The following is an 11,834-nucleotide window of genomic DNA, read 5'->3' as shown; positions in this document are numbered from 1 at the left end:
TTAAGAGAAAAAAAAAATTAAGAAACGGATCCTGGCCAAACAAGTTCCCATGAAGAAGAAACAGGGGAAGAGAGAGAGAACGGCAGAAGCCGTCGCCGCCGCCAATCTTTCCTTCACCGACAGCGTCGCCACCAAAGACATCCACATCGACCCCTTCACCTCTCTCTCTGTCTGAATCTTCCTTCCCGAATCGTCACTCTCCCCGCCTGAGCATCGACGGCATACCAGACCCCAGATCACAAATCAAGCTCTGAATCTAAAACCCCAAATCGAACTAGCACACCCGAACCCTCCTTCCTCTGCACCCAGACATATCATTCTTTGATAATACAACTGAGATCTAAACCCATATTGAAAGAAAAACATGAAATACATAGAGGAAGAGATTGAAACATAATAAATCAACAAAGGAACTGCCCAAATTTTCGGGCAATTTCATTGTGAACACAGATCTAGTCGATGAACACAAATCTCAGCATAAAGAAGTGTTTGCGGTGGATCGAAGAGAGCTGAGGCTCATGATAAAAGAGGGACCTCTGACGGCAAGGCGACGTTAAAAGAGGAACCCTTGAATGCAGAGAACCGAAGGAGATGATGGATCGAAAAAGATAGAGACTGTGGTGGTGGACAATTGGCTATTGCTCGAAGAGAACACCAGAAAGGGGACGATAGTAGCGTTGTCTCAATGAGAAGAGAGGAGAGACAACCGCAATTACAAACGGTAGTGGTGGCGGATTATGGCGGAGGAGTCGGTGGCCGGCTAGAGTGAGTTTCAGATAGAGGAAAGTTTGAGAAGAATTCAGTAGGGAGATGGAGGGGATATGACACTTTTACCCTTTTAACATTAACTCAATCCTAACCACTTATTTTAAGAATATTCTTAGATTCCTATATCCAACGGTTCTTAGGCATTGGTCCACCATAGACCATTTTTATAAGTGTCCACCCTAGTGGTCACCTTCACTTTAAGCCCCAAAATATTTATACACAACTCAGATGATATTGTGCAGCAGATTTATGAGGTGCTATACTATTAGAGTAATTAACTCAAGTAATAAATATATTATATTTCCTCTAGTTTCTTTACTCTGGTCATTTTCCTGATATTAATCAGATTTCCAACCCATTCAAATGTTCACAAATGTTCAGATTACATCTGTGAAATGAATTTAATATAGTCCACGTGATATGACCAATAAGTCATGCAGGAAGCAGGCCAACAAACAATTGAAAATTAATTTTAATATTCGTTGGTACAACAACAAAAACGCGGTTTCTGCCCCATAAATGCTTTGAAAAATGGTTGTATCAAAGTATCTTTTTCACTGTCTAATTCGATCTAGAGCCAAATATGTTAAATTATTTGTGAGGGGCATTATGGAGCATGCAAATATATTAGAATTTGAGTCTGTGCCTTCAAGGAAGGTACTTCCTAGTTCCTACTGAAATCCCATGAATTGTCAAGATTCATAGGAACAGGATCGGATCATCCCTTATAAATGTTTCCAATACCAAAGTTAATTAATAGCAGAGGACTGAACAGAACAAAATACAACTTGTTTACAGATCTTGATCAATGAACACCCCTCACTGTCAACCACTAAATAAGTGCTACTATTTGTTAATGTGATAATGCTCAGTAATCTTCCATGCCCTTGGATACACTGAACCAAATTTTAGAATGCATCTAATTTGTACATAATGCATATTCCCTGCAGATTTAAATATGCTCACTTTAACCACGGCGTGTGACGTGATGGTTGTTCACCTCATCCATTAACCATAAGATAAGGGTTTAATATTTTATGGTAGAAAGTAAGGACATTCCATGATTAGTCATTCACCGCTTAGTGTGACCACAAATGGTGAGATGATTAATCATTACTATCTGCGGTGGATACTGTAGTCTCCACAAAATAAAAAATTCTTCGTTAATTAAGGGTATCTCAATCTCTAATGTCTCGCCAAAAAAGATTTTGACATTTCAATTAAAAACTACTTTGTATATTTGTAATTACCCTACTCTTGTTTTTCTAATCAAGATGACAAGATTTTACTAGTGGGATAGAAAATTGTGATACACCAAATATATCTCTATCCATAGATTGCCATGTTTATGCATTTGATTTATTGGAAATGATATTTTTTTTACATCAGATAAATTGTATCCTTGAGCTATGGATCTCCCCCACCAAACTCACATATTCTTTAGCTTTTACCACTTGAGCTATCATTCTAGGATAATTGGAAATGATACTTACACAAACATCGAACACTAAATAAGTAATTCATTTTTCTTCCTAAATAAGTATATCACATCTACTACTTCTTTCTCTTATCTTTCTTTTTCACTCAAGGTGTCTCTTGATGTCCGCACTATGCGGGTATGTGCGAATATTTTCCTTAATAATTTATATGCCAAGCTGCCTAGGAACTCTATAATGACACTACCTGCATCTGCATACAACTATTATTGTTATTGTTTAATCCATAATTGCACTACACATTGGCATGCACTTGAATGATTTACAATTCAAGTAAGAGTGTCATTCATTCCATTGATCTCACTATAAAAGCAGTGCCACACAAAAAGTTTAAGCATTGCACCAAAATCTTGCAGTTCCTTTTCTTCCTATTGCTTGTTGCCTTTCGATCCTTTTCTTTTGTTTTTCCTTTTTTTCATACCAAGAGAGATAACAGAGTACTATTCATAAGACATATCATATAGTACTGTTTTTTGTCTATTGGCTCAAATGGGTATAACAGAAGTATGTTCCAGATTCATTGGGGACTTTTTTAAAACACTCAAAAGCTCACCACCAAGCTCAATCTCTCACCTTGATCAACCTACTTGCAAGGCCCAGGATATGATCAAACTTGATGAAAAGATGGTCCGTGCTCTTGTCACTGTGTTTGGCATGGAAAACAATGGCAGAATCAAGAAGGAAAATGCTCGGAAAGTGGTTGAAAAGCTTGGTTTAATGTATGGTAATTCTGAGGAGGATAAGAATAAGGTCTCAGAATTTGAGCTACCTTGTGAGGGTGGTTTCCATGATGATGAAGTGCCTGTGGAAGAGGTTCTTGGTGAGTTAGAGGACATGTCGAAGCGCAGCGAGTTGCTGCGCGAAGCCTTCAAAATCTTTGATGAGGATGGTGATGGATACATTGATGCCTTGGAGCTGAAGAGGGTGCTTGATTGCTTGGGATTGGACAAAGGTTGGGATATGAACACAATTGAAAGCATGGTGAAGGTTGTGGATTTGAACTTTGATGGCAAGGTTGATTTTACTGAGTTTGAATTGATGATGGGATCGTAGCAATTTCTTCATTGATTTTAGGAGTAATTGAGAAGCTGCTAATTGTATATTCATTGTTTCCAGCATTCTATGTTATCAAATATGAAGGTTGTTTTTTTTTGCATTACTTGTTTCATTCATTTTTTGTTGAGATTTTGGAGGCAAATGTCTGTTCAAGTTGCATGATTTTTACCTTCCTAGAGTTAATTACACTTTAGTTTGTTCTGTTATCCTACACATTTAAACAACAGCAACAAAGTCTTATCTCACTAAGTGAGGTCGGCTATATGAGTTTGTCGTGTTTGATCCTTATTAAAGATGTCGGCCAGGTTTACATTGGTTGCCGAAGATCTAGCACAGCTCAAGTATCATATATGATTGAAAAAGTCAGCTCACCAATTGGTGTTCCAGCATGTCCTGGAAAATTGCAGAAAAGTAAGCATGTTAAAGTGTAGGAGTCATATAACAACAGGTTGTGAATACTTGGGCATTTTGGTCATATCTGTAAAACCATTCATGTGCTTCCCTTATTAATTGTTGGATACTTGAATTATAATTAAGATAAATCATATTGATTTTGTTATTATTTTTTAAAAATAATATTTTCTTTTTTGAAATTAGTTGGACTTTATTTGAAATGTATATACTACTCATCAAGAAAACCAGAGTGAGTTTCAGATAAAGTGGAATTTTTTCCTTCATTAACAGTTTCTCATGACCCTACCAGACACCAACTTTTGTATCTTCTTTACCAAAGCCTCTGTTAGGTCCTCAACATTTCCTCTTCATGTCCAAAATTGGTGTCTTGTTTCACCCAAAACCATCTGAAGGGAATTATGATAGAATATTCTATCACCATCTTGTGTGAGCATGTTGAGGTATTAAAATGAAGATAATATAACTCAAATCTGTGATTTGAGAGTGCAATTTGATTTTATAATATGAATTATTCACACTGATTATCTTAAATACACGTGCCTAGCAAACATTCATTAAAGTCACTGCAATAATTCACCTTCCTTTAAGCTCTTTTAAGGAGAAATGACACTATTTTAATTAGCATATGATAAAGAGGAACCACCCCAAGACAATAACATACACATATATAACCCACTAATCACATAGACAAGACTTAAAATATAAAGTTGGACATCTAATTGGTGACGCTACAATTAAAGTCTAGCCAATTGTTCATCAAACCCTTGATCATGGCCACATGGTAACACAGCTCATAGCATCACTTATAACTCCAATATTGTTGACATTGTTGTTGTTGTTGTAGGTCATGTGATCCAAGTTTCCAAACCCAAGAGTAGAAAAATTCTGTTCACCAACTCTGATGCCATTATATGAGGCATTATCTCCATGGATAGTGATGGTTGGAGAAACATGTGCCATGCCTCTCAGATTAGAGTTCAGTTGTGGTGGGGTGCTCAATTGACATGGATTCTGAAGAATCTGATTGGTGAAAGAGCTCCTAGTCACCATGTCCTCAGCTAATTTCACCTAAAAGCACACACAAACTTCCTCAGTCACATGAATTCTGTGAACAGCAAAATCAGTTTTAGAGAGAAACTTTCTACGAGCCGATTCTGTGCGTCAGAATTCAAACATCTAAAAATAAAAGTTTCAATTTTCTCCAACATGATTAGATAGAATAATTTTGCCAGAATTAACCTCATACCTTAGCTCTCAGAGCTTCTACACCGGATTTGAGCACTCGATTATTAGTATCCGCCTCGCGAAATTGCTGACTAGCATCTGTGAACTGCTTGTACAGGGTTGCATTTTCCAGCTTCAGTTTTTCAACCTGAAAAGTGCATTGTTCAATAGCCAATAGGGAAGAAAATGATAGTTTTCTTCTGCATCTTACTAATGATATTAATTGATGCTTCAATTTCTAAAACAGAGATTCATAAAGAGCTAGTAGCAACATTCCATATATCATCTTATAACAATTGAAGTCTTTTGCTTCTAAGATGATTAGCTGATCAATCACAGTATAATTAATTTACCTGTGTCTCAAGTTCAGCCAAATGAGCTTGTTTTCTTCTTCTTGATCTCCTCGCAGATTCACGATTCGAAACCTTCCTGAAATTACCATAATATATATCATTAAAATTTATATCAGTGAGAACATCATGAAAATCATGATTTCAAGTGTTTGATTTCATTTTAACATATATATAAATATACCTTCTAAGGCGCTTGACATCTTGTGGATTATTGCTTTGTTCACAGGGACCTGCTTCATCATCATCCTCATCAGACCGGTCGGAGGAACCACTTGAAGTTCCTTTCAGATGATTCTCTCCTCCCATGTTTGGCTTATTAGCTGACACTGGACTTCCAACTGCATTCCCAATTAGTAATTCAATCCAAAACTTCAATTAACTATTTTTTTACAAGCCATATACTTCTATTCAGTGCTCCAATAGCAACAATATGCATAGTATGCTAATTAATAAATGATAACTATAGAATATGCATAATATTTCCCTATATCATTCATAATCCATACCACAAATTGATGACTGAGAGTCATTGGTAGCAGTCACGGTGGAACATTTGGGAGTGAGCTTTTGGGAGTAAAGGGTGTCTGTGACTGTTACTCCACCACAAGTTGAAAATGAACTCACCACATCCTGCAATTATAGATCAAAGGATGCATAAGCTGAAACATAATTTGTACTAAATCATTTTAGAGCATATTAGGATCAACATCTCTTACCTTACCTTACCTTGTAATCAATTCGGAAACTTAGAAGCTACTAACGGAAACTTCTCTACGAAATTGATTGTCGCATAAAATCAATTGTGAAAGAATTTCCAAACAAGCACTTAGTAATATTATCAATCAAATGATGTCAAAGGCTTAATTGGAAGTTGGAACCTACTTCTACTACTAAGATTATTTTTATTATTGCTATTATTAAGTTGTCACCTCTTATTCTCTGTTTTCGTTTTTTGCCAACACCACTTAGCACTCTCTTTTTTGTCAACACGTCATAGAATGATATTACAATGGGCCAAAGGCCCTCAAAGGATACAAAGCAAGTATTTTGACACCTCTTGCGCTTGTGATGGAATATTTCAAGGAAATATGCGCAAATTCAGCCCAATAGTAATATTATTGGGTATACATACAGATAAATCTAGTGGTTTGAAAATAATCAGCATTTCAAAAAAAAAAAAGTAATCAGGGTTCTCTTTTATGTATAAAAATACTAATATTTATAGACAATTTCTCCCCTAATAATTTTTGATTTTTTTTTTGAATAGAATATTTTTTTAATTTAATGATAATGCAAGTGAAAACATTTTCTATACATACATCCAATAATGTGTTGCCAGATCAGAAAATAATTTTTTAATTTAATTAAAATAAAGATAAACATAAATGTTTTTGAATACGTGCCAGTCAATTATTAGATGTATGTTAAAACATTGTTACACTAACAGTTCATAATCATTAAACTCATAATTTTTTCAGGACAATTAAGCCACTTGAATAGACGAAGTTGACGGATGTTTCATAAACTTAAGCGTTAATTAATTTTAAAATCTTGAAAACTACTTGCACTTTATTTAATGCATAAAATGGTTTCGTGTAGTTATTTGCTTTATCATTTTGTTGAAAACTTTTCACACACTTTTCTTATCTCTTTTTAAATTTTAGGTTTTCAACCCGTGGGTAGATGGAAGTGGTACTAGAACTTTAAAAAAATAATAGTAGTAAAACAAAAATTGATGCACAGCTGAAGGCAAGTTGTAGTATTGAAAAAATCTTAAAACAGATTATACAGAATTTTTGTCAGATTAATTATTAACTAGTTGTATTATACATAAACTTATATGAATATTTTAACCAAATAAAAAACTTATAATCAAGTAACTTTACTGGTGAAATGATGGATACAACTTTTATAATCCTTTCTGCTTGTCAATCCTTTATAAAAAACAGTAAAAATAACTTTCATATGGAAGATTGATATTGACTTCAGCTCTTTGATCTTTCCATTGAACATTTATGAGTCAACATCAAATTAGCCATTAAACTTAATATAGTGAAAATTTCACCCTCGATCTTCATTCATTCATGTCAGCTACACACACTAGTCATTTTCCTTTATTTTCTACATGCCACGTCAATTCTCTAATCAGGGAGAAATATAACAACTTTTTTAGTACAATTTTGATATAAAATCTAATTTAATGACCCTGAAATATGAGAGGACTTTACTCAGATATTTGAATAGCTAAAATCTTTATATGACTAGAGCTTCTTTTCAAAAGCACATAGAGGCTAGTAATTTAGGAATCAATCCGTAACGTTGTAAAAAATTCATATACTAGTATTTTTTTTAATTAAAAAGCATAATAAATCTTACTAAACACTTTACTTAGTCATTTAGAATGATATATAACAACATGATATAATTTTTTTACATTAAAGCGCCGAATCGTTGCTCTTAAAAAGATGAATCTTATATACTGTATTCAGAATTGAAACCAGACACACCCTCGATAACAGATTAACAATTTTACATGGTAACACATATTATGGGTTTGTTTACAATGCAAAGAATATTATGGGCCCACTAAAAAAGTAAGCCAAGACAAAAAATAAAGGCCCATAAAATCAGCAAAGAGTACTGCGTTCACACAAGTTCCTAACACACTGATGCGATGAAGCAGTCCACATCAGCAACTCCTCATCAGATCACAAGCATGGTATGTAACTATGTATGTGTGAGTCACACTCATTCACCTTCTTCACTATTTTCATAATAATTCAATGGCTGCGTAATTAATTCAACATATAAAATTTCAAACCATGTAGTACCTAATATTTGTAATTTTATTTTGTCTTTTTTCTATTATTCTATTAGGAAAAAGAATCATTATTAATATTATTTTAATGAAAAGAATCATTATTATTGTTGTTACTATTGTTAAGTAGTATTGGCGTGTTGAGGAAGCTATGGGCGAAACTGGAAGCGGTTGAAGGTGCTAGTGGCCACGCCATGTCACGTCATGGAGTGTGGTTAGTTTTGAGAGAAAGAGAGAAGGAGAGAGTGAGAGAGAAGACTTACGGGGAGGAGGTTGTGGAACGCGGCGGAGCAAACGGTGTTGAATAATGCATCGGCGGTGTCGGGATAGCGGAGGTGGTCGTAATCGAGGATGAGAAACTCGTCCAGATCTGCAGTCTCACTTGAAGCCATCAGCGCCGCCACACCGGAGAGACAGAGAGAGAGAGAGAGGGGGGGGGGGAGAATATTAATTAGTGAGAATAGAGAAAGAGGTAAAAGGGAATGAAGGAAGCAGCTCCACGGGTATAAATACTAGAGCCTCGACACAACACAAGATATTTCTTTTCTTTTTTAATTAATAACTAATAAAAAAATAAAATATAATATTTCATTCACACTCCATCTTAATTCACAATAAAAGTCGAGTCACCTTGTGGCTAGAGACATCACTACCGTATTACTCCCTCCGGTCCTATTTATAAGCAACAAAAAAAAAATTCACACAGTTTAAGAAATGTAGTTAAACTAGATAAAATGCATTAAATTTGTCTTAAATTAAAATGAACTTCCAAAATTACCCTTTGTTATTAGTGTTAGAAAGTAGAAAAGAGAGAGAATAATTAATGAGGCACATTTTACAAGTTAGAATTAATAAGGGTATCATTGGAAAAAATTAATTAATATAGCTCAAACTTTCATTTGGTTCTTATAAAAAGGACCAAGATTTTTCTTCTCTTTCATGCTTATAAATAGGACCGGAGGGAGTACGAATCAGATTAGTCACGTATGACTCTTTTTCTCCATGGAGACGGGTGGTTAAAGAACAAAAAATGTCGAAACAAATAAAAAGAGAAAGGCGCAGAAAGAAATAAGTGATATAATAAAATAAGTGATTAGAAATGAGATGGTAGAGAAAGTCGGTGTGGATGTATTGTTAGCCATGAAAATAAAGTGGGCGGCACTTGACGTTAAAATGGAGCAGAAGGTTTTAGTCAAAGTGAAATGACGAAACTGACCTGGTTTGTCACGTGTAATTGCGCACTGGACCCCGTTATGAGTAAGATGAACGGACGGACAATCTTCTCTCCGAATCTGTGGAGCCTACCAAACTGACACGTTGTGAACTAAATTAATTTATATTTCGTAGAAAAATATAATTAAATCATATTCTTATGGACTTTTATTATAGTTTGGTTAAATAACTGTTTGAAATATATAACAGTGTATCAAGGCGATTTAAAACTAGGAATTCTTGTCACTGAGTGAAACCAACCTTTGTTGTATTTTCAGCACTGAAAACATATTTAAGCATTTTTTTTCAGGGTAATATTTACTTCCAACAGTGATGATTAGTTTGTTTATGGGAGGTGTTTGTATTATTACTTCATTCATTCGTTCCTATTTAACTGTTCACTTTGGAAAAAAAAATTTGTTCCTATTTAATTGTCCACTTAGCATTTCAAGAGAGTATTGTCCTTGTCAGTACAATAAATGAGAAGAGATAACACATACTTTAAAGGGTAAAATAGAAAAATAATCATCACTTTTTATAAAAGTCAACAAAATTAATCACACCCTTAATATGTGTGCTCCACTCAAAGTGGACAGTTAAATAAGAACGGAGAGAGTAGTAAATAACTGATTACAATATATAGTTTATTCTCATGGCTATGATCAAATCCTCATTTCATAGTTAAGGGATGGACTATGTCATACTTTGTAATTAAAATTTATACATACTTATAAACATCAATTGTACATTAATTTGAAAAGCAACTCATAACCATTTGGGTTTAATGCTTATACACCCCCTAATGTACTGGGGTTGTTCATATTTACAGAGAGGTCAATCTCTTAATTAGCTGATTGCCTAGCTAAATCGGTTGTCATAGGTTGTTCCCTTTTGTCTGTTTTCTTTAGATTGAACTCTTCTTGAGATGATCTTTGATTAGTCTTTATTTATTGAGTTTAATTTCTATGCACCGACGGTGTAAAGTTTTTTTACACCGTCAACCAATCAGATTTCAATGATGTGAGAAAATCTCTCATTTTATTTAATTTCATTAATTGACGTGACACATCATTGAAATCTAATTGGTTGACGGTGTAAAAAAACTTTACACCATCGGTGCATCAAACTTTTTCTCTTATTTATTTGTATTAGTCTATAATTACCTACTTGAGAGAGTTGATCTCAAGGTATTTCTCTATCAATATATTCATTCATCTTTCAAAAAAAATGTAGAAAAAAATGACACTGATATCATAAATTATTATTTTTACTTAATTTACAAAAAATGTTACAGTTAGTTTTATGTAACATAAAATGAAATGGTTGTATGTAATGTAAAAAAAATTACATTTCATTCCAGCTATTTTTTTGAGTAGCTAGAAAACTTCATAATTAAGCAAAATCTTTTCCTCGCTATATCTTCTAAAATAAAAGAAAGAAAAAGCTAGTAAATGAAAAATCTACGCAGACATGATTAAAAAATAAAAGGAAATCAAATTCCTCCGTGATGTGTTGAACTCTCATGAAATTGCAATCCCCTTAAAGAATAGTACAACTCACAAAAGGAAGCACACCAAAATCTCCCGCTATTTGTTTCCTTCAATGGGGTAAAGCAGGTCAAATCTTTAAAGTTTAAACAATAATTAATGAAGCATTTGGTGCCATTAGCTAAGACGTAAGGACAATCAAAACCGCATTTACCACTATTTCCAGTCATAATCTCAATCATGCAAAACTTCACCTTCTTGACTACAAATTATAATCAAGGAGTGGGTGAATAAAAATACAATAATAGGTGTATTTTCCACTAGAAAATAATCATATTTAAGCTGAAATATTTACATTATAGTGTGGTTAATTAACTCTCTTTGCAAAGAATTTTTATTTATTTATAAAACTTGAATTCGAGACTTGTTTAAGGGAAACAAACATGCATATATATATATATATATATATATATATATATATATATATATATATATATATATATATATATATATATATACCATTTGAACCAACAATTCGAGACTTGTTTAAGGGAACAAACATGCATATAACATGTATTTAAATACTACTAGTGAAATTTAACGTGGATGAACTTTCATATCAATTTATTAAAAATATTTTGTTCACTATCTTTTATCTGAAAATGTATGCTAATATTCGATCACATGAATACTATCAAATGTTAAGAGATCTCAAAAAAATTGCTTACGACACTAAAATATATAGCAGACATCCAATGAGATGCGGTCCAAATTCCAAGCCAAACAAAGCCATGGGAACTTTTACTTTTGGAAAAGCATTAAAGGCACTTCTTTGGCTTATCCAATGTGCAATAAGAGGGGTAAGAGGAGGGTTAATAACATTATGTTTCACATACTTTCTAACACACTATTTTTAATTTGTTAACATTTATGTTAGTTACGCTAAATTGAGTATGAAACTCATATATTAGAGAATTTTATATGAATTTTAACAAATTAAAAAGAG

The 11,834-nt window shown here is 33.6% G+C and overlaps 2 protein-coding genes across 2 annotated transcripts; one reads left to right on the top strand and one right to left on the bottom strand.

The window, feature by feature from the left end:
• Window positions 1-2,587: 2,587 nt before the first annotated feature.
• On the top strand, window positions 2,588-3,420 carry LOC130727514 (probable calcium-binding protein CML43). The gene has a single exon (XM_057578662.1). The coding sequence runs from the start codon at window positions 2,754-2,756 to the stop codon at window positions 3,315-3,317; it is 564 nt and encodes a 187-aa protein (XP_057434645.1). The 5' UTR covers window positions 2,588-2,753; the 3' UTR covers window positions 3,318-3,420.
• Window positions 3,421-4,325: 905 nt separating this feature from the next.
• LOC130727513 (basic leucine zipper 9) lies at window positions 4,326-8,594 on the bottom strand. Its single transcript, XM_057578661.1, has 6 exons — window positions 8,393-8,594; window positions 5,818-5,941; window positions 5,493-5,649; window positions 5,312-5,387; window positions 4,981-5,106; window positions 4,326-4,802 (listed from the first exon to the last, which is right to left on the bottom strand). Exons 1-6 carry the CDS (start codon window positions 8,519-8,521, stop codon window positions 4,503-4,505), a joined length of 912 nt encoding a protein of 303 aa, XP_057434644.1. The 5' UTR covers window positions 8,522-8,594; the 3' UTR covers window positions 4,326-4,502.
• Between the last annotated feature and the right edge of the window lie 3,240 nt (window positions 8,595-11,834).

Source organism: Lotus japonicus, chromosome 1, assembly GCF_012489685.1.
Source record: "Lotus japonicus ecotype B-129 chromosome 1, LjGifu_v1.2".
NCBI classification, from domain to species: Eukaryota; Viridiplantae; Streptophyta; class Magnoliopsida; order Fabales; family Fabaceae; genus Lotus; species Lotus japonicus.
This window is presented reverse-complemented; position numbering and strand designations above follow the sequence as displayed.

Coding starts and splice junctions, on each gene's coding strand:
- LOC130727514 (XM_057578662.1), top strand. CDS start 2,754: ATGGGTATAACAGAAGTATGTTCCAGATTCATTGGGGACTTTTTTAAA.
- LOC130727513 (XM_057578661.1), bottom strand. CDS start 8,521: ATGGCTTCAAGTGAGACTGCAGATCTGGACGAGTTTCTCATCCTCGAT. Junction 5,650..5,817: donor CTCTCAGTCATCAATTTGTG/GTATGGATTATG, acceptor TTGGGAATGCAG/TTGGAAGTCCAGTGTCAGCT. Junction 5,107..5,311: donor TGGCTGAACTTGAGACACAG/GTAAATTAATTA, acceptor TGCACTTTTCAG/GTTGAAAAACTGAAGCTGGA.